The 22442-nt window shown below is 40.0% G+C and overlaps 1 protein-coding gene across 1 annotated transcript; it reads right to left on the bottom strand.

Moving 5' to 3' along the window:
• Positions 1-11212: 11212 nt before the first annotated feature.
• On the bottom strand, positions 11213-21766 carry THAP5 (THAP domain containing 5). Its single transcript, XM_010574034.1, has 4 exons — positions 21584-21766; positions 18690-18851; positions 18310-18499; positions 11213-14893 (listed from the first exon to the last, which is right to left on the bottom strand). The coding sequence occupies exons 3-4, from the start codon at positions 18451-18453 to the stop codon at positions 13925-13927; spliced, it is 1113 nt and encodes a 370-aa protein (XP_010572336.1). The 5' UTR covers positions 18454-18499; positions 18690-18851; positions 21584-21766; the 3' UTR covers positions 11213-13924.
• Positions 21767-22442: the final 676 nt, after the last annotated feature.

Raw genomic sequence — 22442 nt, 5'->3', positions numbered from 1 at the left:
TAAATATTGATGGCAAAGAATAGAGGAAAACACTAGAAAATAAGTGAAAACTTACAGAAGGCGATAAGATATATGCAAGGCAATCTCAGTAAAAATTCAAACCAAAAGAGATCATATAATTAGTGCCCACTGAAACACCATTTTCTTGGGGTCTCAAATTGTCGAAAGCTAAACCCCAGCCACATCATCCCAATACAGATCCCTTCGTCTGCTGGAGGTGGTAAGCTCCTGTCTGCTCCTTATGCTTCAGTATTACCATGTCCTGTTGATAAGCTTGGCAGCTGCTCGCTTGGAAATCATGTTGTGCTGCTGGTGGTGATGTCTGAGGAGAGCTGCTCAAGCAGAAAGGCTCTTTGTGTGGAAAACAGTGTCTATTTGCAGCCTACAAGACTTCATATGGGTAGCTCAGGCTGTCAAACAAGACAGCTTGCATATTCTAACATCCATGCTGCTAAAATCAGAGGTTTCCTTTAAAATCAGGTGTTCAGAGTTATTAATAGTTGTGGGGGTGTGACCCAATGAAATAATTGGAATGCCATATGGGAAATAAGAGGATTTATCAATGACAAGATCTTTCTCTTTCTTTCCATCATTTAAGGTCTCCAGTATGTTTCAGTCATATCTGGGCAAATACTGTGCTAATTAGTTTCAATTTCCCTGGGGAAAGGATCTGACATTTTTTTTTTTCTTCCCCTGAGAATGTGTTTTCACACTTTTAATCAGAATATGCTGAGACTGTCTCAAATCACAGAAGTATGTCAAAATACATAATAAAGCCTGGGTAGTGGTAGTGGCAGGTTGGCTTTTTTGTTTTATATTTCTTGGCATTTTTACTTTTTAGGAAAAAAACTTCAACCTGTACATAAATATATTTCCAGATATACTTACAAATCATGGGTGGAGATTTTGCTGATTGACTTCTGAGACTGAATTAGGAAATGGGCAGATAAAGGCAGGGTTTAGAGGCAACTGGCAGCCCTGGGAGATGCTATCAGAAGTAGGAATGACACTGTTTACTCCAAATAATATAAACAGATATTCAGGCTCCTTTTTACTCTCCCATTGATGTTTCTCTTTCAGGATCAGCTGCGCAACCTGAAAACAAAGCAGGGCTTAGTATGGGAGGATTATGCTGTTCCACTGCCATGGATTCAAATGGATGTTCCTAGTTTTCCCTTAATCATCCTGGGATGTCTCTAATGCCATTGTAACTTCAAAGTCTGCAAGAGACTCTGCTGCCCCCTTCTTCTCCAACCTTTCACCTACTTTTTATTCTTTTTCTTGCTAAATATGGCAATGGGAAGGTTTACAAAAGATTTGTGAAAAAATTATAAAACCGTATGTATGTGTTAGCAAAAATAAACTGCTAGTGCCAAAGTATTTGTACTAATTCTGAGAAGCTGTGTCAAAGACAACATTTTCTCTTTGCATTTTCCCCTAAGTGGAGCAGGTACAGGATGGTGCATGGGAGTCCCTCCATCGATTCTGACGTGTTTCGCATCATCGTGATGCTCTCCTCACCCACTGAGGCAGAGCTCTGCGTGCCGTCTTAAAATCAAAATGGCATTTTTGCAGCCTTAAAGTAGTAGAGATGGGACATGGATGGAAACCACTGTCATTCTTGGTCCATGTTATTTTCTGTTTCCTTGCTGACAAATTCTTGACAGTAGCAAACCCAGAGGATATTAAAAGTCAATTAAAAGTCTTTCTCAAAAAAATAATAATTGCCTGGTCTCTAAAGAGCCAGTACCCAGGGCCCCTGTCCTCTCTCTGCTCCTGGCGAGGAGCTGCCCAGCCCGGAGAGTCCCACTGCATCAGGGCTGCGGCGGTAGGAGAGGCAGAGCTGCTCTGAGAGGGAAGCCACATGAAGTGACCTCCAGAGACCTGGTACAACCAACATTTCTGGGATTTTGTGGTTTTGTGATTTGTGGCTGAGATACTATACTGGCATTTGGAAGCTCTGGAGTCTTTTCCCAACTTTCCTGAAGGCATCCACCTCCCTGTATGATTCTAGATCTATAGAATAGGGGTGGTAAAATCATTCTTGTACTTGCTAGTTGGTTCTTCTATTAGATTCAATACTGGGTATGTTTGCAGGGCCCGTCACCCCTGAGACTTATGTTCCCTTCATCATAGTAATGAAAATGAAGCCAGTGGGCAGTTGTGCTGCGGTTGTGGTGGGTCATGGGAGATGGAATCTGGATCAGAGTTTGATATTTTGTGTTACTTTGGCCCTCTCTTAAACCACTTTCAAAGTATTTTTATAGCATGTTTTATAGTCCCTTCAGGATCACAAGTTAGTTCCTCTTCTCTTACATTTTTCATACTAGATTTATGTTTTGGCTCAAGTCTTAAATAAATGTTTTCAGTTACAATGCTTTTCATCAGCTTTAAGAGTACTGTTTCCCTTTGCATCAAACACTTAGAACAGAAATGCGATATGCATGGAATTAAATCATCTGAATGTTTATTATTGATGATTATGTGTAGAAGGAAAATATTACCCATTTAGGAGTTTTAATAAAAGACAAAGGAGAAGTGCAATGCCAACGTGATTTTGTGGAGCTGCTCTAAAAGTAAGCAGCTGGCAATAAGGGAATAATGTAGCTTGTAAATGGTGCAAAACTTGCAGGTTATCTTTGCCAGGATTCCTGTTCTTATAGAGCTGCATTTTGCATATGGTATTTGCAGTAGGTTACTGTTCTCAGTTTTCAAATGACTAGAAGGGAAGGTTTGCATCTCTTCCTTCAGGAGCTATTTTACAGTGACTTCTGTTCAACAGCAGATGTGACATCAAACTCAGCAGAGTGCAAATATTTGTCCTTCACTGGGGTGGCTGCGAAGCCCTTTGCAACAGGCACGGATCACAGTTGGCTGGGAGGCAGCTTCTGGTGCATCGTGACTTTACTGGGAATTTTGTTTCATGCAGGCTCTGGTATATTTGCAGGGAGAAGAGGGAGTAGAGTTTGTTGGAGGAAGCAGTGAATATAGTGAGGCCAGTTCTCTTGTTTATTTCAGATCTACGTAAGGCTTTCATGAGTATAGTGCTCGAGAGCTTTGATATTACATTGTGTCAGGTGACAAAGGTACTAGCTCTCTCTTTTAGTGTTTGTAGCGTCTTCCCAGCCCCGAGGCTGTATAAATTGTATTACCTTCTCTTTGCAGCTATTGCTTTTGCTTTGGGGGGGCTGGTTGCGGTGGGGGGGGGCGTGCCTGGGGTGGCTGTTGTGGCTCCAGACCACCAGCTGTGGTACACTGCTCCCTGCCTCAGGCCAAGCATCTCGGATCTGCTGAGAATAAAAAAGATGAGTCGCCAGATTTGTAAAGGCAGTGTGATGTGTAACACCTAAATACCTTTAAAAAGGCAACTTTTTAGTCTTCAGGTTCTTAAGGAATATAAATACTTGAGGAAAGGGCAACAGTATGAAGAACTGTGTGTTTGGCATCACCTACATCTTACTCTGTTCAAGGGGGCTGGAGGAAAGGGCAGTGGAAATCTGTAGTCCTTATTTTGCAGAAGGGAGATGTTACACGGCCATGCATTAGGAACAGCGGTGATGATAAGTTTCATACGTCTGACTAGGCCTCTGGTGCATCTTCACATTGTTTGTGGGATCCAACACAGAGCTGCCTGGCTGAGTCTGGCTCAGGGAATTTCTTTTGTAACAAAAATGGACTTTTGCTGTACAGGACAGGAAATGGTCTGTGTGGTGAGCAAAGAATATCAGGGTTGATTTAAATTTTAAAAATTCATGACTCTCCTTTTGTTTATAGTCTTTACTCAGATCCCTTGAAAATCACAAATCTTCTGGGAAGAAAAGCAAAATGAACAGGCACTTAATGCTTTTAATCTCCCTGCAGTTCTTAAATATTATTGGCTTCTGCTTTTTCTCTAGAGAGCTGCAGAAACATGGACTGTCATGCAGGTGTCAATATTCATTTCAAATGGGCCATTCCCAGCTATAGCTTGTCTGAGAGATAACTTGTTTCTGTTTCAAAAGCCATCAATTTGCTCATTAGAATTGAGTAAGGGGAATTTCCCAGAAGGCTACTGATCCTGTCAAATGTTGAGGTAATGTAAAATAGTGATTTCAAACATTGCACATTGTTAGAGACTGTCCTGCAAGAAAAGGCAGGACATATTCTATCATATTATAAAAAGTAATTCAGTAACTCATTCCTGCTTTATGTTCTGTCGTTAAAAATTGTTGTAGAAAGAATAAAATGTATTTTTACCATAAATGTTGAGAAGCAAGAATGTGCTTGTTTTTTATGCTCAGAGGGAGAAGATGGTAATGTATCTGGGACTTGTCCTAGCAACATTATTTCAAAATTTTCTTGGTTTTAAGGCAAGTACAGTATCTTGAGTGTTTTGTGGGTGTGCACGTGTGTGTCAGAGATTAAAAGTCCCCTGACTCCCTAGCAGTTCATGTCACTTCAGCATTGTGTTCATATCAATGCATGACACTCACTGCATCACTTCACCTGCAATGAAACTTATGTTATACACTCATACTCTTAACTGTTCTTAAACATAGTTATTTAAAACCCAAAGCAAAATTTCCATGGCTAGCTAAGACATCATTCAGGAAGCTGACCATGTTTCTTTCACTGTCAGATTATTTTTTCCTGGAGTATGTAACTAGTAACTAGAAAATTAAACAAACCTGCAGGTGTTTAGAACAGGCAGTTCTCACAGTGATTCCCAAAAGCTTTCCAGCTTTTACGTTTCTTATGCTGGGGACTAGACCAATTATTTCCACTATTATATTATATATGCAGCTTTTGGTGAAGGGAAATATGTCAAATTTCAAAAATCTGTATTTGTCAAAGAAACAGATCAAATAATTAGAAAAGATGCACAGTTGCATTTTTATTTTTTATTCTTTGCCTTTTATTCTGCCATTCCCATATATTATCTGCTATAAACAATCTGGGAGCTGGAGCTGCAGACCCCACAGTGGCGGATTATTATTAGCAAAATCCTTTCAGATATAATGGAGAGTTTCTTTTAAATGAAGTAGGTTAAAAAGATATCCTGTTCATTAAAAAAAGACAACACCTAACACATTTACATTAGCTGACGGAAGATAATTCACCTTACCAGCCAAGGTGCAGTCAAAGGAAGCTGAGGACTTCAGTGTAATAAGCCATGTGCCTGTCCATACCCCATAATTTTAATGTGTGAGCTTGGGGTAAGACAAAGAGATGTAGGCTGAAAGCAATGCCTCTTACAAGCAGCAGGCACCTGGCAGTTTGGCGAGGGATTTTGCAATAGAAAGCTGTGTTCCCAAAGTCCTGAAACGAGATCAGTGTAGAAGGTGAACAAAAACAACAAATAAAGGTAAGCAAGGAGTGTCTGCAATCCCTTCAGTACACACCAAAACCCATGGATAAAGCTGTAAATTCATTTCATATGTTAAATCCGGAATAAAATATCTGAAGGTATGCAAATTAAAAAATGTATAAATATTTTTATTGAAATCTCACAAAATGGGTACTTGAAGAAGTAAATTGATGGTTTTAATGTGAAAGATGTAAAATACAATTTGATTTGGATTTATGACTGTGATCTCATGATGGTGAATTATATGTTTAAAAGTTGTGAAATTAGTCATCTCAAATACAACTGTGGCTGAGTTCATGTTTCTGCAGCAACTCTCAGATAAGTGTCAGTCTCTATTATATTTTTAATTAAAAATCTAATTGGGATTTGTTATTGCTTCTAATTAATCTCCATAAATGAAACGTAGTTTTGTGCTCATTATCTGTATCTTCTTTTTTTTTTTTCCCCAGCATTTCCTACCCCAGTAAGTCTCAGGAGCTTGGTTTATTGGTCCTTCTTTCACTAAGGGGGAGGAAAACCAGGATAAAAGTCAGCATCAGTCCATGTTTTGCTTCTTTGTTGAGTCCCTGCTGGAGGCCTGAGCTCTGATTCAGTTCAAAGCTGATGTCCTCTGTGCCAGCCAAACGTTGAATATTTGCTCATTCTCACAATGTGAAAATGCAGTTTTTCTGTACCAGGTGGGGAGCTAAGCCTGTTGGGAGTGAGTCCCCCCACCTTTTAAGGGACTACACAGATAACTGACTTGTGGAGAGGGGCTGCTGCATTGCTGGTGAGGTATGGATGCCTTTCTACAGATGTTGGTTGGGGCTCAGCCTTGAAAAGAGAGTCTGCTGTTGTACTCACCCTTATCTAGTGGCAGCAGAACATCCACTCTTTCCCAAAAATGCCCAGTAGGTCTGCTGGAGCCAGCTCTGGGGAGGCTAATTCAGTGTTGTGAGAGTATTCATAGTCTGTCAGCAGGCACTGAGGCAATAAGGGGTTGTTGCTCCATAACTGCCCTCTAGCCAAAGCCAGCTTTACATGGTACAGGATTTATCATCACATAAAACACTGAATAAAGTGCTTTGATGTAAGTTTAATAACATCTGCTGGTAAGTATAAGATCTAAAGGGCTTGATGTATTTTGCATGCTGTGAAACTCTCTCTCTCATGTCTTTGTTATCCCCCATCTCCATACAGTAGCTGTTCTGGTGATTGAGAGCTCCTGAAGCCTATTCTTATGTGGCCTCATAGTCTATTGACTCAGACCGAAGGTCAGACTGCTGGTATTTATGATCTGTAATGTGCTTACTCAAGCTGACATGGCTGAAAAAGACCTCTTTGCGCTGTTTGCTACTACTCCAGACTGAAGCTATAGCAGCCACAAGGTTGTTTTCCGTCCCAAGAGGCTATAAGAGGTCAAATGTGTCTGACTACAGCCAGTTTATGCTATTCATGAAGCAGTGCAGAGCTCTTATGTTTGATGTGCACTTTGTGAGGATGGTCTGCAGCACTGAGAATTGTGCCTAGGATGTACTCTGCCTAAGCTAGGCATCTGGTGAGTCAGTTTTCCTACTTGTCCAAATTTCTTACAGAGATAGAGGTGTCTTTCAAAATCTTCAGAAAAAAAGGCTGTAACTATATAAATGAAATATCTGAGCAGAATGCCCTCTAGAGCTTCGAAAGGTCTTTGCCTTGTCACTGGCTGTACAAGAAATTAAGGCACAATTTGGAAGGACTGCTGTGCCAAACTCCTTTATATTAGCCTTTAGTCTTCCTAACTTGTCCGTGTCTGAGAACTAGAAGTGATTTACCTTTTGAAACGCAAGGTGAGATTCACTTTAGGTAACTTCAGCTATTTATAACGTACATATCCAAATCTGAAATATCTGTCTGGAACAACCCCCCAGCCATAGTCATTAGATAAATAGGCATTTCCTAGTTCATTTATTCTTCTTCATATCAAATATTGCTTAATTGGGGTGCACCTCATGACAGAGACATCCGGAGTCAGGTGAGATGACTTCTCTTAGGAGGCTGTGGTGGAGTGGCTGAACACCATTTTCTGTGTACCCAGAGAAGCTGCAATGCCTGGTCCCATGAGCCTTGAGGCTCACTTATGCCTCTGAATCCAGCGCTTATCTTGACACAGCTCTCTTCATTTGTTTTTTCAATGCCACTGTTTCACAGCCCTGTTCCATTCCTTCAGAAAATCACATGGATACTCTAACCTGTACCGTAATGCCCTGTTTTCTGTTGTATTTTGAAAGTAACACAGCAATAAACAAGAATAAACTTGCTTGAATGTGCAGGACCAGCATTCCCCTATTCCAACGTTGTTCATATTATCTGAAGTTGTGTACTCTCAGGGCAAAGTTTGTCCCATGGCATTTTAAAAAGGGATTATGCCATGCATAAAGCTGTTGTGCATGTATCGTCCCAGTTTCAAAAACGTGGCTGCAGTACTTGAGTAGCAAACCAGACACCCTTGATGAAGGGTGTGATTAAACTCACACTATTACCCTGATTAATATGCAAATAAACAATGCTGAACTGTTTACAGGATTCAAATTTTAATCACTGACCCACTTCAACAAATGAGGAATGCAATCATGCTCCACGTAAGGACAGTGAATACATCTTCTTTTGCTACTCACTTGAGCAGAAGGCTCTTGAATTTCATGTTTTATGCTCAGAATATAAATGAGTTTCTTCTTGTCTGAAGCTTTGTTTCTGTAAGATTGAATACAAATAGTCATACTGTTTTGTTCAGCTACTACCCTTCTTTATTAAAGATACATCTGAAATATAAGGAAAAAAACCCCTGCATAGTTAATCTGTTTGCATACGTTTCAACACCAGCAGAATAAAAATAAAACGCAGGTCTTCAGTCTGACTTCTAGAGAGCGATCCAGTAGCACCACCTGCTGTTTATAGGGAGCACTGCTGTTTTAAATCTCTGCAATATCTGGTTTTTATATATAAATATGTATATTCCAAAAGCATCTATACAGTTTAACCTCTTTGAACGGATGTGACACAGGCTTCTAAGTTGCTTTTATGCTTTCAGAAATGCCATTCTAAGTGTCCTTTGCAGGAAAGGCAGATATTTATACAGTGATAGATTTTTTGCAATGTACCCCATAATATTTAATAATGCCAGGAGATATATTTACTGGAAAAAGTCTGCTTAGAGGTCTTATTCTTACTGTAGTATTTGTCGAAAATATTTTGGCAGAAACTCACATCTCCTCTGCAGCAGTAAATTGTCTAGTAAATTAGAAAGCCATTACGCTGATTTCAGTGAAGGAAACAATAAAGCAGTGATATTTTTATATGATCTAGTGTGAATAAAATTCTAAAGCTTTTCCAGAGATCCACTTGAGGTTGCAGAAATGCAAATTAGCTTGTGTTAGTAAGTCATAAAATTCTCTGGTAAATGAGCAAAGAAGAATATATTTTTTTTGTCCAAATCTAAGTTCATTTTTAAGTGCCCTTTGCTCTTTCTCTGTTTCTCTTGCCTCGGTGCTGGCAATTCATGCCATTCCAGTGCAGTACTGGGTTTTCCCTGTAGCTTTGAGCCGTGCCTGGCATGTGAGACCCCAAAGAAGGGGTACAACCTGTGACTGATGCTGCACAGGCAGTGCAGAGCAGCCCCAGAGGAAGGCACTTTTGCCAGGCAGCGACCCTAAATGCCAAATCCCACTCCTTCCTCCCCGTCCCCCGAGCATCCCCCATGGCCCCGCGCACCTCTCACAAGGCCCCAGCATGCAGGCGCCATTTTCCCTCCCAGCCTTACAGCACAGCACGAGGCTTCCCGCTTGTGGAGTTTACGGAAAAGGCCGAAGTCAGTCACTCACTGCTAAGCCGCGTCTTACGCCTTTCCTCGAGGCTGGATGTGGACTTTGTCTAGCTCTGCCTGGGTGGCTAAAGAATGGCCAGCCTGCTGCTAAGAGCATCTCCTGGGTTTGCCCAGAAAGCAGGCAGGTCTGTCCTGGTGTCTCTCGCTGGGAAGGTACAGTCTCTCACAAAAGCACGCTCTGGGATTCATTGCCCTACTGTCATTACGGAGTTCAAAACCTCTAAGAGGAAATGAATTTCAGCACTTACCTCAGTGGGTTCAGATATAATACATCCTGCCAAGCAGAGCCTACCGCTGTCGTCGACACAATTAACTAATTATGGCTGCGGGAATCCACAGTGTGCAGGCAAGTCGCCTCGCCTGGCGACACGGTGGGGTCCCTGGGTGCTGCACCACCTCACCGCGACATGGCGGGGCTGGCCTAGGCCCTGCCTGCCGCTTTGCTGAGGCAACGCTGGGTACAGGCGGAACTGACGGAGCGGGGACTGGCATGGACGATGGTAACCTGCAGTTAAGTATCATTACCAAGTGAGGGGAGGCATCGAGTCGTACACAAGGCAGTCTGGACCAAAATGTGGTTAGGTATGAAGGAAATCAATCTGTTATGGAAGAAGTTAGGAGATGGAGGGAAGCGTAATTTGGAAAAGGCGACATGGAGCTTCAAGTTTACTGACGAGAAGACAGCATCTAGCATGACCGTATAAACTGCGTCCTTAGCGCCCAGCAGCCATGCAGTCGGGGGGGGGTCACTTCAGCGTAGCAGGGTGACTGCCCCGTGGTGGAGGTGGGCTCAGCTGGACCCCGCGGCACGGGCCCAGACCTCGTAGACGAGCTTGGGCAAACCAGAAGAGGACAGAGAAAATGAATTATTAACATAGATGGCATTTCGAGTGAGCCCATGTCTGCTGCTGGTTTTTCTAACGTAGGAGCCAAGTCTCAGAACAGGAGAGGTTTTAAGTGTAAAGGAAAAATAATTACGACTTCACTGAGGTAAAGGAGAGTAAAAAGGTACCAGAGACATTTCATGAGAGATCTAGACAGACTTCTAATGAATGCTTGTGAAGCATGCAAGACTGCAGTCAATATTTGTACCACTGATGCAAGAAAGTACAGAAGAGAAGTCACAGATACTTGTTAGTCTGATAGAAAGAAAAAATCCCCCATAGCTGGAACTACATTCAGAATGAGTTAAATAAAACGTCACACTCCACCTTGTAAATATGGAAAACCAGGGGAAATGGGCACCAGTTTATTCTAGGTGGAACTACACTGCTTGTAGATAAGCTTAATAGAACTGGTGGAATTTAAATGAATTTTTAGGAGAAAGCTAAATGCCAAATTCCTACAGTAGCCAGCAGACAGTGGAAAAGAAATATAGCTTAACATTTCAAGAGGTGAATTAAGAAAACAGCCCACATCTGCTAAATCTGTAATGTGTGGAAGTAATTAATTATATCATTGGAAACAGGCAGTCAAAAGTTAAAAAAAATGTTGACGTAAATGCAGAATTATTGGAAAGATAAATAAGAACATTTAACTTGGATGAAGATAAGCCTGATACATTCCAGAAGGAATGATGATTTGATGTAGTACTATGATGCTGGGCTGCAACTGCACAAAGGCAGTTTCTATTGGATCCCAGGTAATAAAATAGCACCTTCAAGAGTTCCTAAGTTTAGTGAAATATAATTGTGTGCAAAGGCTGTACAGCTTTATGGTTAGGAAACACTGAAAACAACACATACATGTAGCATCTAATTCAGTGGTGTGTGGCAATTTCCAACATGGTGTTTTTCCTTCCTCATAATGATTAGCCTGAGTAATTCTGTGTTAGTGTACCATTGAAGCAAAGGACCTAGCTGTATTTTCCTCTAAGCAACAATAGCCAGCCATAATTTAAAATGAATACAAAAGGTGCCTGCCCAAAATATTTTTATTGGAATCAATTTGCAACAATCCTTTACAAAACACAGCATTGATTCTGGTCTACCTTCAAACTGCTTTGTGGAGTTTCAGTCTTTTCATTGCTACAAGACTGGTCCTGAGAAAGGCTTCATACAAAATCATCTTGTTTTCAGGCAACCTCTGGCTTCTTTTTGAAGTTGGTGATGCTGTCCGCTGCAGAAAGCATGAACCTGGATGGGATGGACACGCTATGATCTGATACAGTCATGTGTCAAATTTATTATTAAGGAAAACTGGTAAATTTAAACCTAAAGTTGTAAAGCTCTACTTGAAAACACCAGGTTAATAAACTGTCATATTATTTAACATCTATTGTTAGACACCTTTGCTTAACAGCTGTAATACCCTGCCTAGCAAGAGAGTAGGGGTTACTTTAGGCAGCAGTTAGGCAATAGGCTTCGGTGAGAAGAGCTAATTGTAGGCCTTAATAATGACCTATTTGGCACAAAAAGCTGTGTGTAAAGAAAGGCAGTCAGCCTGTTAGGCCCACCCTAGGCTCATTGGACCAAATCACCCTATAGCAGCGAAATTTGTAGACTTAGTTACAGGCTCGTAGAGTTTCCCAGTTTTTCTGCTACAGTCCCAAGAAACTCCATAAAAGAGGAAAATTGAGCATTTGTTTTTCCCCAGGTTTAAAGACATTTATGTCACAAATAACATTCTCAGTTTTAATACTGGAAACTGTTCGTAAAGGCAAAAATATATTGGAAATTTAAATATCATGTTAAATTCCCCCATATTTTCTTCAGGAATAGAGCTTTGCTGAGGCAACAGCTTAGTGTTGTAACTTTTGCTATCTCTGAGCTCTCATTGCCATCGAAGACCTACAGCAGACTTTTGAACTGGGTGGTAAGTCTTAAAATACAGCGTTAGTAGGAGATTTGTAGTGACATTCATGACATTTCTAAAATTGCCAAATCATATAGCAATTTCAATTTTGTAAATCACTTTGAAAGATCTCTTACTTTATAAAAAATTACAAAATTTACAATTCAGAGAGGCCACCTGGACAACCTTCGCAAGATTTGACCCTGTATAGCAGCAATGTTTCTAGAGTATACAGGACAACCCCTTGTGATTTCAGAGCACATGAGGCAGAACAGGCGTGTTCTTTCGCTACCAGGACAGTGCTCTGTGATCAGAGGAAAAAAAAATGAGTGAGGCCCTGTAAATAATTCGTATTGTAACTGACCTTTACCTTCTTCAGGAATTTTCCCAAGCATATTCTGTGCTTAGAGCCTGAAAGAAGTTAACAAGTTGAAGGACAGAACAGGCCTATTACAGTGGTTACTGGTACAGACTAACCTCTTGCAGCACTGTGCTTTAGCAGACCAATTTCTAGGCAGCTACTCTGTGAGTTCCAAAAATTTTCTGACATTTGACTAGTTTGCAATGTGTTATCTAGCTGGAGGCCAGCTTTGTAAATTAGCATTGCTTCATCCTCAATTCCTTATCAAAAGATTCCCAGAACAGTTTAGAATGTTCTCTATCAGACACACAGGTAACAAACTGCAAAAGAACCCATTTGCTCCAGTCCTGCACTGAACTGGTGGTGGTGGTGGTGACACTTTTGAATAAAGGAAAATACATTCAAGTCCCTCAAGTAACCTAACCATTGTAGAACAGACTAGACTAGAATGGTTCAGCTGAAAGGGACCTACAATGATCATCTAGTCGACTGCAATGTACAGTTCGACTAGATCATCTAATACTAGTTCACTGTACTAGATTGTACAGTGAACTCCAGATCTAAGGGGTGGCACGCAGACAGAATAAGCAGAAAGTATTTAAGCAAATTAATTTCCCTCAAAATGAATGGTCAGTATCTTTCTACTGTAGTGGTATCCTGTGCACTAGGAAGAGTTAATAAAAATCAATACAGGGCAGGGGATTTCTAGTCTTGTAAATCCATTTCTTGAAGACTACGATACAGAAGAATAATGAGCCATATTCTGCTACTTTCACTAGCAATTTTCTCTGCAAAGCATTGTCTTCTTCAGTGTATTATTAAGGGTATATGCATTACCCAGCTATAGACTGTAAGAGAATCAATACTGATCAGATAGCACTCACTGAGTAATTCAAGCTTTCCCTTTTACTAACCAGCAAAAATATCACTATTTAAGATGGTTCTTTCCATTTGAGCTGAATCATCCAAAAAAAGAGATGGACCTGTTCACTGTAACAATAAAGAATTTTTGTTTCTAGAACTAAATGAAAGGAAACACCTTTTACTGCAGAAACAATTTTAATCAGATCAAAGTGTACAAAAAACTATCAGAACAAATGTTAGATGAACAGAAGACTAAAAAGTAATTGTGGCCTCACTGGACAATGTGTATTACATACCACCTTACTCATTTGAAAGAGAATTGGGACACTTCTTTTTTTTTTAAACAACAGTTTTATAATTGTCCATCCTACATGCTTATTCTGTCCATTCTACTGTTGCCCCAAATGCAGGAGTTGCATGTTTCAGAGGAGCCTGCAGCTAGAAAGGTTTAACTTATCTTTATTGATTCAATTCATATACTTTTTAACAAAACTTTAACAGGTTTAATTTTTTTTTAAAGCTTACTTGCAAGTCACTTTTTATAGGCAATACTCTACCACCTAGCTTTGGTAGTGGTTGATGTAACATTTTAAAGAATATTTGCTCTTCACACAATTTGCATTAGATGTTTAAAATACCATGACTGAAACAAAAGTTAATTCGTCCAAAAGGACAGTCAGAGGCTAAAATGATACTTTAGAACAATCATCAAAAGCCTTTACTGTATCATAGTCACTTCAAGTGTTGTAAAGCAGTTTTCTACAATCTTCAGCTTCTCTTCAGAAAGCAAGTTTTCTTGCTTCAGTTGTCCAATGAGAGCTTCCAAGGACCTAAGTCTCCCCAAAGTTTTTATCTCCTGCATTTCAAGTAGAGTTATCTTGGAGTGGAGCTTTGAAATTTTTTGCCAAAGGTGATCTCTGTCTATGTCTTGTTTGCAGTATGAATGCTCATTTTGCAATACTTCACTTCCACCATATGCATTCATATACACAGGTTGATCTGTTTCTGTCTCCTCTGTGTCAAGAAACTCTTGCTTAATAGGCAGGAAAGAACTATTTACTATTTCAGGCGCTTCTGAACTCTCGGCTGGCACAATAATAGCAATGACAGATTCTTCACTTCCACTGAACTGTTCAATTGTTTGTGTGACTGTACTCAGTAAAACTGCATTTTCACTTGTTGGCTGTACTTCAACAGAGCAGCCTACAACGTGAGAGTTAGGATTTTCAATTGCATAGTCAGTAATTGAACCTAAAGCATTTTTCAGTTTCAGAGATGAATTCAAATAGTCAGGGTCAGTAAATTGCAAGACTGTAGCGGTACAACCTACTGGATCCTGTGCAGAAGTATGAGCACTGGTAGATTCCATGCTTTGGACTGCTGCTGCCATTAAAACAGGATTAGGTTGATGTATATGCTGCTTAGATGAATTATCAAGAACAACACTGTCTGCCTGAAAGTCTTCTCCATTTTGAAGTTGCAGTTTTTGAATTTGTAAAGGTTTACTCAATGCAGTTGAGCAAACTACTTCTGCTTTTTCACCTACATTTTCTGCAATTACAGGATTTTTCTTTGGCGTACAAGGTTCAAGTGATACATGTGCCTTCTCTGACACGACATTTGTATTTGTTTCTTCCGCATCTTCTCTCTCTATCTCTTGTGAGCTGTTCCGAGAAGAATCTTTTTCCTGGAAGAAAAAAAAACCAAAAAACAACCACCTTGTAACTAGGAAATCACTTGAGCATAAAAAAATTGGGCAAATCTCATTCTGTACCATGGTACTGCATAAAGAGTAATTTAGATGAGCGCTGTTTAAAAATTACACCAGAGACCTGAAAATTCATGTAAGCATCTTCCATAACTTTGCTTCAGGTCCTAAATGTTAAAATACTATTTTAAAGCTCTAAAGGCAATAATACTTTTTTTTTCTTTTTGAAACTCTACGGAACTTTACTGATTTACACGAGTCATCATAATTTTAAAAGCACTTGAAGAGAAGTGGCTACACAAATCTGTCTGACAAAGACTGGCTAGCACCTCCTATTCCTACTTGAAACATTGTATTAAATATATGTATATTAAATACACACAGTACAAGATTTTTGCATTAAAGATGCAACAAAGTTGGTTTAGAAAGATACAGCAAATTTTTAGTCATGCGGTCTACCCCAAAGAGAATTTAACAACAACAACAAAAGATCATGAACAGACTTGCAGAACAGTGAAACATATTCATGCACAATCACATAGTCTGATTTTTAAAGAAGCAATTCAATCCTGACAACTAAAGTTCGCAATTCATAAAAATGGAGAACTTTTTTCTGGATGGATAGAAGTCTTAGCAGAAGGATACAATTTTAACAAGACTTCATACAGAAGCTGGTACTGAAAGAGGGACAATTTGAAGCTTATCCTTTTTTAGCCACCTTTTTTTCCCTTCCTCCACATAAACTATATCACCACATAATTAGATTTAAGATCAGTATCCAAACAAGCTTTTTAGTATGTCAGTCAGTGAAACAAAAATACACTAATAGTGAGTGTCTTATTTTTTTCTAGTAGGTTTGATTATGAAGAGACCAAGCTGCAGAACTTGTGTTAGGCCTGTGGACTAAAAAACAAAACCAAAAATGCCCAGAACAAAAAGACCAGAACGAGAAGCAACTTTAACTTTGCTAACTAAATATAGACCAGGCAAAAAAAAAAACTGGGGGGAGGGAGGGCGGGGAGAAGAAAAAAAAAGAAAGGGGGGCGGGGGGGGAAGTCCAGGCTGAAAAAACAGATGATCATAGAAAAGATAATTTTGAAGTGTATGTTCATAGGAGTATGTAAGTAGTCTGAAGTATCCTAAATACATTAAACTTTGTAATTCAATTTTACATGAAACTTCAGTTTTAAAAGGACTGAAAAATGTATACAAAAATAGAATTCATTTGGTTATCTTTATCTTTTCAAAGGTGATACTTAACATCACATCAATCTTAGGGATTTTGAGAGAATGAAGTATTTCCCTTTGTTCTACCAGCAGCTGAAAAAGGCCTTCTCAGAGTAAATCTTTTAACTAGATGAATCTCTTATGAAATTAATTAGGGAAATGTCCCCCAAAACCTTGCCTATCAGAACTGCCATTAAGGCTGAAGGAAAGGCACCAAAACCACCTCTCAGGATAGAGCTGCTTGAAGACAGACCTTTACTTTCATTGAAAAGCTTTCTCATCCATCGGTCCCTGCCCTCACACTCTTCAAAATAAAAATCCTTGCAAACTGATGTAGAATGGTTACAGATATCGAAACGCAGGCAACTAACATTGCTCTTGAGACACAAATATTCTTTATTTAGAAGAAGAAATAATATGAAAAGTTTCCTGAAGAATCATTAAGCATTTCTGGGAAGATACCCTTCGCTTGCTCCGTAATACATAAAGCAAGGTAGTAGAGAACAACATGCAAATACTGCAACTCTTCGCTCTCAGTTTTCCAAACCAAGGGTTTATAGCCAAGTGTTGAAAGGCAGCTTGGGATCTTATTCCTCTACATAAACTCAGGAACACACTAACAAGGGATTCTCCCCCAGAATAAGGAGAGCTCTTTCCCATGTCTTCGTGAATATTCAGTCTACGTAGAAAATTTGGGTTTGGGGCAACTACAGAACCAGCAGCCGAGTCAATGGATATTGTTGATTTGTTGAGGTGGTCACTGACAGGATATCTCTTGATGCTTAGAAAAGTGCAGTCAGAAGCGTAAGATTAAAAAAAAATAATGCCAGAGAGAGAAGTAAGACCCCAGGAAAGCAAGTTCACAGTATCACAGATACACAGAACTGGCATCTCTTTCCTTTTGATAGCAGGGAATTGATGGATACATTGAAAGGAAGCATATTCTTTTTCCAAACTGGATAAATCTATCTGGGATTTCCCAGGTATATATTGCTGATGCAAAAGTAATTTAGAGAAGCTATTGGTATGATCTTGGTAACACTACTACATAAAAAGTGTTACCTTCATAACTCTACTTTGTAGGTGTACTATGACTGGTCTATGGTCACATGCAAAACAAAAGAGAATGAAGAGATGGGGAAAAGCCAACTTTTCTTGGGGGTTAAATCACATAGTTTATCTGTAATTGTACAGAAGCACAGGGCAGCAAAGTCCAGTTCCAAAGTTAGGGCTCCCTGTTACAATAACAGCACAGGGAATTCAGGGATATTATCGAAGCGGGGGCGGGGGGGTTGGAAGGAAAGATATTTATTAAGTTCCTACTGCCACACATTGCAAGATCTTCTATTTTTGTATTTGAGAGATTTATCAAGATTGCTTTTCACTCTACAGAGTCAAAAGCAGTCTGGACAACACTTGCAGCTATTCAAGAAGACAGAGAACTTCATGACTAAAAATAAATTGTTTTGTAAAATTAATTAGCCACACATCTCAGTTTCAGCAATTTAGCCTTAATTCCAGTCCTTCCATTTCTCCCACCTCCAACATGATGATCCAGAGGAAGATAGTTATGTGCCAGAAGAGAACTAGCATAGCTTTGATCAAGAGTAGGTGCCTGTGTAGCACAGTATTTTTATTTAACCAATAGTACAACTCTGTGAAAGACAGAAAGATGGAATAATCTTTGTGGCCTATCTTCAACAGCGTACACTCCTGAGCTTTTAGGTGTTAGAGAGCTTAGGGACAGGAAAGAGAAATGCGTAGTTTGAAAATAACACATTCCAAAGCAAGTATTTATGTACAGTTAATAAAACGCCTTAAAAGAACATTAATATTTTAATTAAGAGTACTTGCACAGGAAAAAATATTTAGAATCATAATATTCTCATAGGAAATTTATTTTCCTATGGGAAATTTCCTACAGGAAATGCTTCTGTAGTTTCCAGTTAAAAAAGATATTGAACCTCCAGTCAAAGTTGTTCTTCCTTTACACTATAGAATCACATATTTGTTTTGTGTCAGTGCTGGCTGTTGACAAAATGTTTTGATGGACAGGAATTCTATTTTTAAAATAAAATACAAATATATTACAGATAATCAGAACATCTGTATTATATCAATAGTTGGTTAGCTTTGTACTACAATAAAAAAAGATAGGAATACATTACCTCATCATTTGGGGAAGAGAAAATTGTTGGTACAGCAGTATGTTTCAAGTACCGTATACCCCATCGCACATCAAGGGAGTCGGGGGTAAAATGATCACTGCATAGGAGCTGGTGCTTGCTTGGAGTCCATGCATCTCGTTTCATATTCCGCAACCATTTCTCAAGTCTCTCTTTATCATGAAGTGGAAATCTTTTTTAAAGCAGTTGAAAAAACAAACAAAAACACAAACAAAAAACCTGTTATTTTTTTTCTTTCTTTCTTCTTTTTAAATAAAGAATATCTCATTATTGCTTACAAGGTAGTCTTTCCTTACAAAAACATTAAAATAATAATTTTTAAAAAAATTTAAATATTAAATGCTAATCAGGATGTCACTTACATGTTAATCCAATAATTATCCAAATTTTTTCTAGCTGGATGTTTGCTCCAGAGTTCAGCAGCAGAATTTCTGTTGATTTCTGCTAGCCAAGGGTTTCAGAACCCATGGGCAAGAAGTTTTGAAAGGTTTGATCCTGCAGCACTTGCTCAGAAAGTAGTTCTGCTGAAGTGAGATGAGATACTCTGACTTCACTTAAAAAAAGTTACATCTGGCCCTCACTTTAGAAATAGTATTTGTGAGGCTTTTCTGTCTTACTAGACACAACGACGAACAAATCCTTTTATTACTATTTTTTGTTTAACAGAGTACCTCTTAATATATGTCATACTTCAGATTATCAGATAATTTGGAAATGTGACTATTTCCAGTGCAGGATTTAAATTTTGTTCAAAAAGCGAATACGCACAAATGCAAAGCATTTCTGTATTTTGTGTTTCAGCAATTAAGCCTTCTTACAGTGTTGAGAGCCCACACAATATTATGTAATCCATAACTAACTTTTCAACCATCTAACCTACTTGAAAAGGAAAATGAAGAGTATACACGTTCACAGAAAAAAAAAAATTGATTTTGAAAATATATGCAAACAGTCAGACAAATTACATGGGAAAGAGAACTAAATTAAAAGAAAGTGGGCAAAGATATGCAATTTACTTAATTAATCGCAATACACAAATTAAAGGGAAATTAAAGGCTCATTATGATGCATGTACAGGCAAGCAGTTATGGCAATGGTAACACGAACATTCAGACCACTCTTGGCTCTCATCTCTTACCAGACAGATATCAGGGTATTTTAAATGTGCTTACAGATTTCTCTGGTGCATATCAAGTTTATTTTAACTCTAGCATGTAACGACATATGATACATAAACCATAACTTGAATTCTGAGCACTGTAGAATGACTCCTGTCAAGAAAACAATATTCCTTAGAATAGTGAGCAATAATAATTTAAAAAGATAAAAATCTATGTTTTTGTGTATATGAAACTGTAAGAGACAGATTCTTGTGGTCATTAAACCTGACCTGATTGTAACTGTAGGATGTAAAAAGTATTAGTTGTTGGCAGTATGATGGACAACCAAACATCCAGAGATGAACAAGTGCCTACAGCCTCTTTACAAGAGCCATTTTGTTTTACTCGCTAAACAGAAATAGAGCATTCCTATCTCCATTTCTCTTCCCTTAGCTCTTTTTTCCTTCTAATTAACAATCAGTTCTTTTGGTTATGCTTATTACCATACGTTTATGGAACGTTAATGCACAAAAAACCTGGTTCTGCGGTGAGGTATTCCCACACAACAGAAGCTGGGGAGAGGGCCTGCAGTGCTGAGTGTCACCCGAATGCTAAGAAAGGCACCAGTCAATCAGGCTACTACTTGGCAAACCCTAGATCCCACCCTCAAATCCCTGAAGCTGCAGGTTTCCTCCAAAAGCCACCCATGGCAACGACTCTCTTATGCAGGCCCACAGTGTTCCAAAACGGCAAACTCAAGATGATTTTGAGAGAAAAACACCTGATATCCACAGGGTAAATGTGCATGTCTTCACCCCTTCCCCAATCTTTTGAATTTGTTGCCATTTAAGTTTTCAAGTTACCAAGGAAACAGAGCAAGCTTTTCACGTATCTGGCTCTGAGTATCTGCAGGAATGCAAGGAATAATGCTGGCAAGAACACAATAACTTCTGAAGGACAGGTTAAATGTTCAGCCTTTTCAAATCCTGCCTACTTAGATCGTGTATGCCCAATACTCACATTACATATATTATACAGCATGCTCCATGAGTAACAGAGCTTAGCCTGGGGTGTCACTACATAGGCCCAAAAAAGGCTCTTAGGAAGAGGATGCTTCTTTCAACTGAAGGTCATGATACCAGTTGCACCCTCTGCAAGAAGGTCTTGAGAACGTTTGCTTCCACTGCCGTTACCTTTGCAACACAGCACTCACTGCTTTCCCCACAGTCAGCCAGCCTCAGATGGGAAACAGAATAATCTGTAGTGAGAGATAATGTCTGATAGCGAAATTTATTATGTTATCTTAAGGGCAACCTCGCCAAAACCTGCTCCTGCTTCAATATCCCCTTGCTTATCAAGGGAACCTGCTCTCTGGTGTAAACAGGACACAAAAAAAGGAAAGAGGAACGGACAGAATTTATTCAGCAACTGCCACCACTGCACAAGTAAGGCGGGTGAAGAAATAAAACAAAGAAGGGCAGTTAGGCCTGCTGAGATTAGGTCACAGTTAAAAAGTTCAGAAGGGGCTCAGACTCAAAACCACAGAGCAGCAGAGGACTTTGGGGTGGTAAGAGGCAAGGGAATAAAACTTGCAATTCCTATCAGTAGTAGCTGCTAATGTAGGGCAAGAGATCTCTGTAAACAAAATCTCAGCACCCTTTCTACAGGCCCATGATACTCATAATGCAGCACAATTCAATGGCTAGATACAACAGCTGTGTTTTTGCAAACATCTTTATATTGACGCCATACATTTGAATTTAAATATGTATCAGCACTCAAAACTTGTTTTGATCATCCATGTAGCACTCACATTCTCTAAAGCAATATAAATAATCTATTTCCCCTCATTTTCATGATTGTTTTATGACAAATCATGTATTAAAGACATGCCAGGAAAAAGAGTTTTCCTTGAATCTAAACTAAATTCCCTTTCAAAGCAGTCTTCCTACATAGTCTTGCTGATCTTGGAATAACAATGACTACTCAGCAACTGAAACAAAACTTAGTTAGAGGTATAAATTTTGCCCAAACAGACTTTGAGACTAGTTGTAGAAATTTATTCTTCAAATTTGTCTTAAATGCTACAAAATTCCTTCTGTTGACAAATGCTTATCATACCTTTATTCAACAGAAATAGATTAATATTTAGTTACCTGCACTGTGCTCCTCTCAGGGTTGAGAAACACTCACCATTCTGGGAGTCAACAGCCACGTAACCGCAACAGTACAGAGGTTACTGCGGGCTGGGATGGCGACCAATCCATCAGGTGGCCGGACAGTACCATGCAGCCACAATAAACTGATTTTTTGGCAACCGAGCTAGTTAGCTTCCAGCTAGCTCAGATGCCTCCAAACAAACCAGCAACACCTCTGTTGGCAGCGCAGGCAAGATAATGATTCTAGTGGGAATATTTAATTGTAAAGAATCAATATATGCTTACTTTCCTACTCTGCCAGACCCTTCGCTTAGGTTGCAAGCTGTCAGACGCAGGATGCTCGCCTCCTTCACCATGAAGCCCCAGCCTGCAGTAAAGCCTGCCCTGCCGAAACACCCCCTCCCCAAAGGCCGCCAGGCGGGTGAAAACCGGGGTAACCGGTGCCGCTTGGCTCCACCAGCTGAACAGCCTCACGATTACAAGCGCAAATTTCATTCCTCAGCCGAACCTCTCCGGTTTTCGCTTCGAGACCCCTCCGAGGCTGCTGTACCTCTCCCCCCCACGCGAGTACCGCCCGCCTTGGCGGGGTGTGTGTGAGGAAACACTCGGCCTGTCGACCCTTTCCCCTTCCCCTCTCCCCCAGAGGTGAGAGCGTTATTTCCCTCCGGCCTCTCGGGACCCGGCAGGGTTCAAAGGCGACTACCAGCCCCTCAAGTTACTCCCTCGGCCGTTTACCCCCCTCCTCCGGCTCCTGAGGGGCCGCGGCGGGCCTCGCCTCACTCGAGGCCGGCCCCTTCGGCGTTCGCCATCCCCAGGGCCGGCAGCCCTTACCCAGACCCCCCGCCCCCCCCCCCCC

Source organism: Haliaeetus leucocephalus, unplaced genomic scaffold, assembly GCF_000737465.1.
Source record: "Haliaeetus leucocephalus isolate CR32 unplaced genomic scaffold, Haliaeetus_leucocephalus-4.0 Scaffold406, whole genome shotgun sequence".
NCBI lineage: Eukaryota > Metazoa > Chordata > Aves > Accipitriformes > Accipitridae > Haliaeetus > Haliaeetus leucocephalus.
This window is presented reverse-complemented; position numbering and strand designations above follow the sequence as displayed.

Excerpts from the sequence above, each read along its gene's own strand:
- THAP5 (XM_010574034.1), bottom strand. The coding sequence starts at position 18,453 with ATGAAACGAGATGCATGGACTCCAAGCAAGCACCAGCTCCTATGCAGT. Across the intron at positions 14,894-18,309 it reads TCTCTTCCCCAAATGATGAG|GAAAAAGATTCTTCTCGGAA; the intron begins GTAATGTATTCC and ends TTTTTCTTCCAG.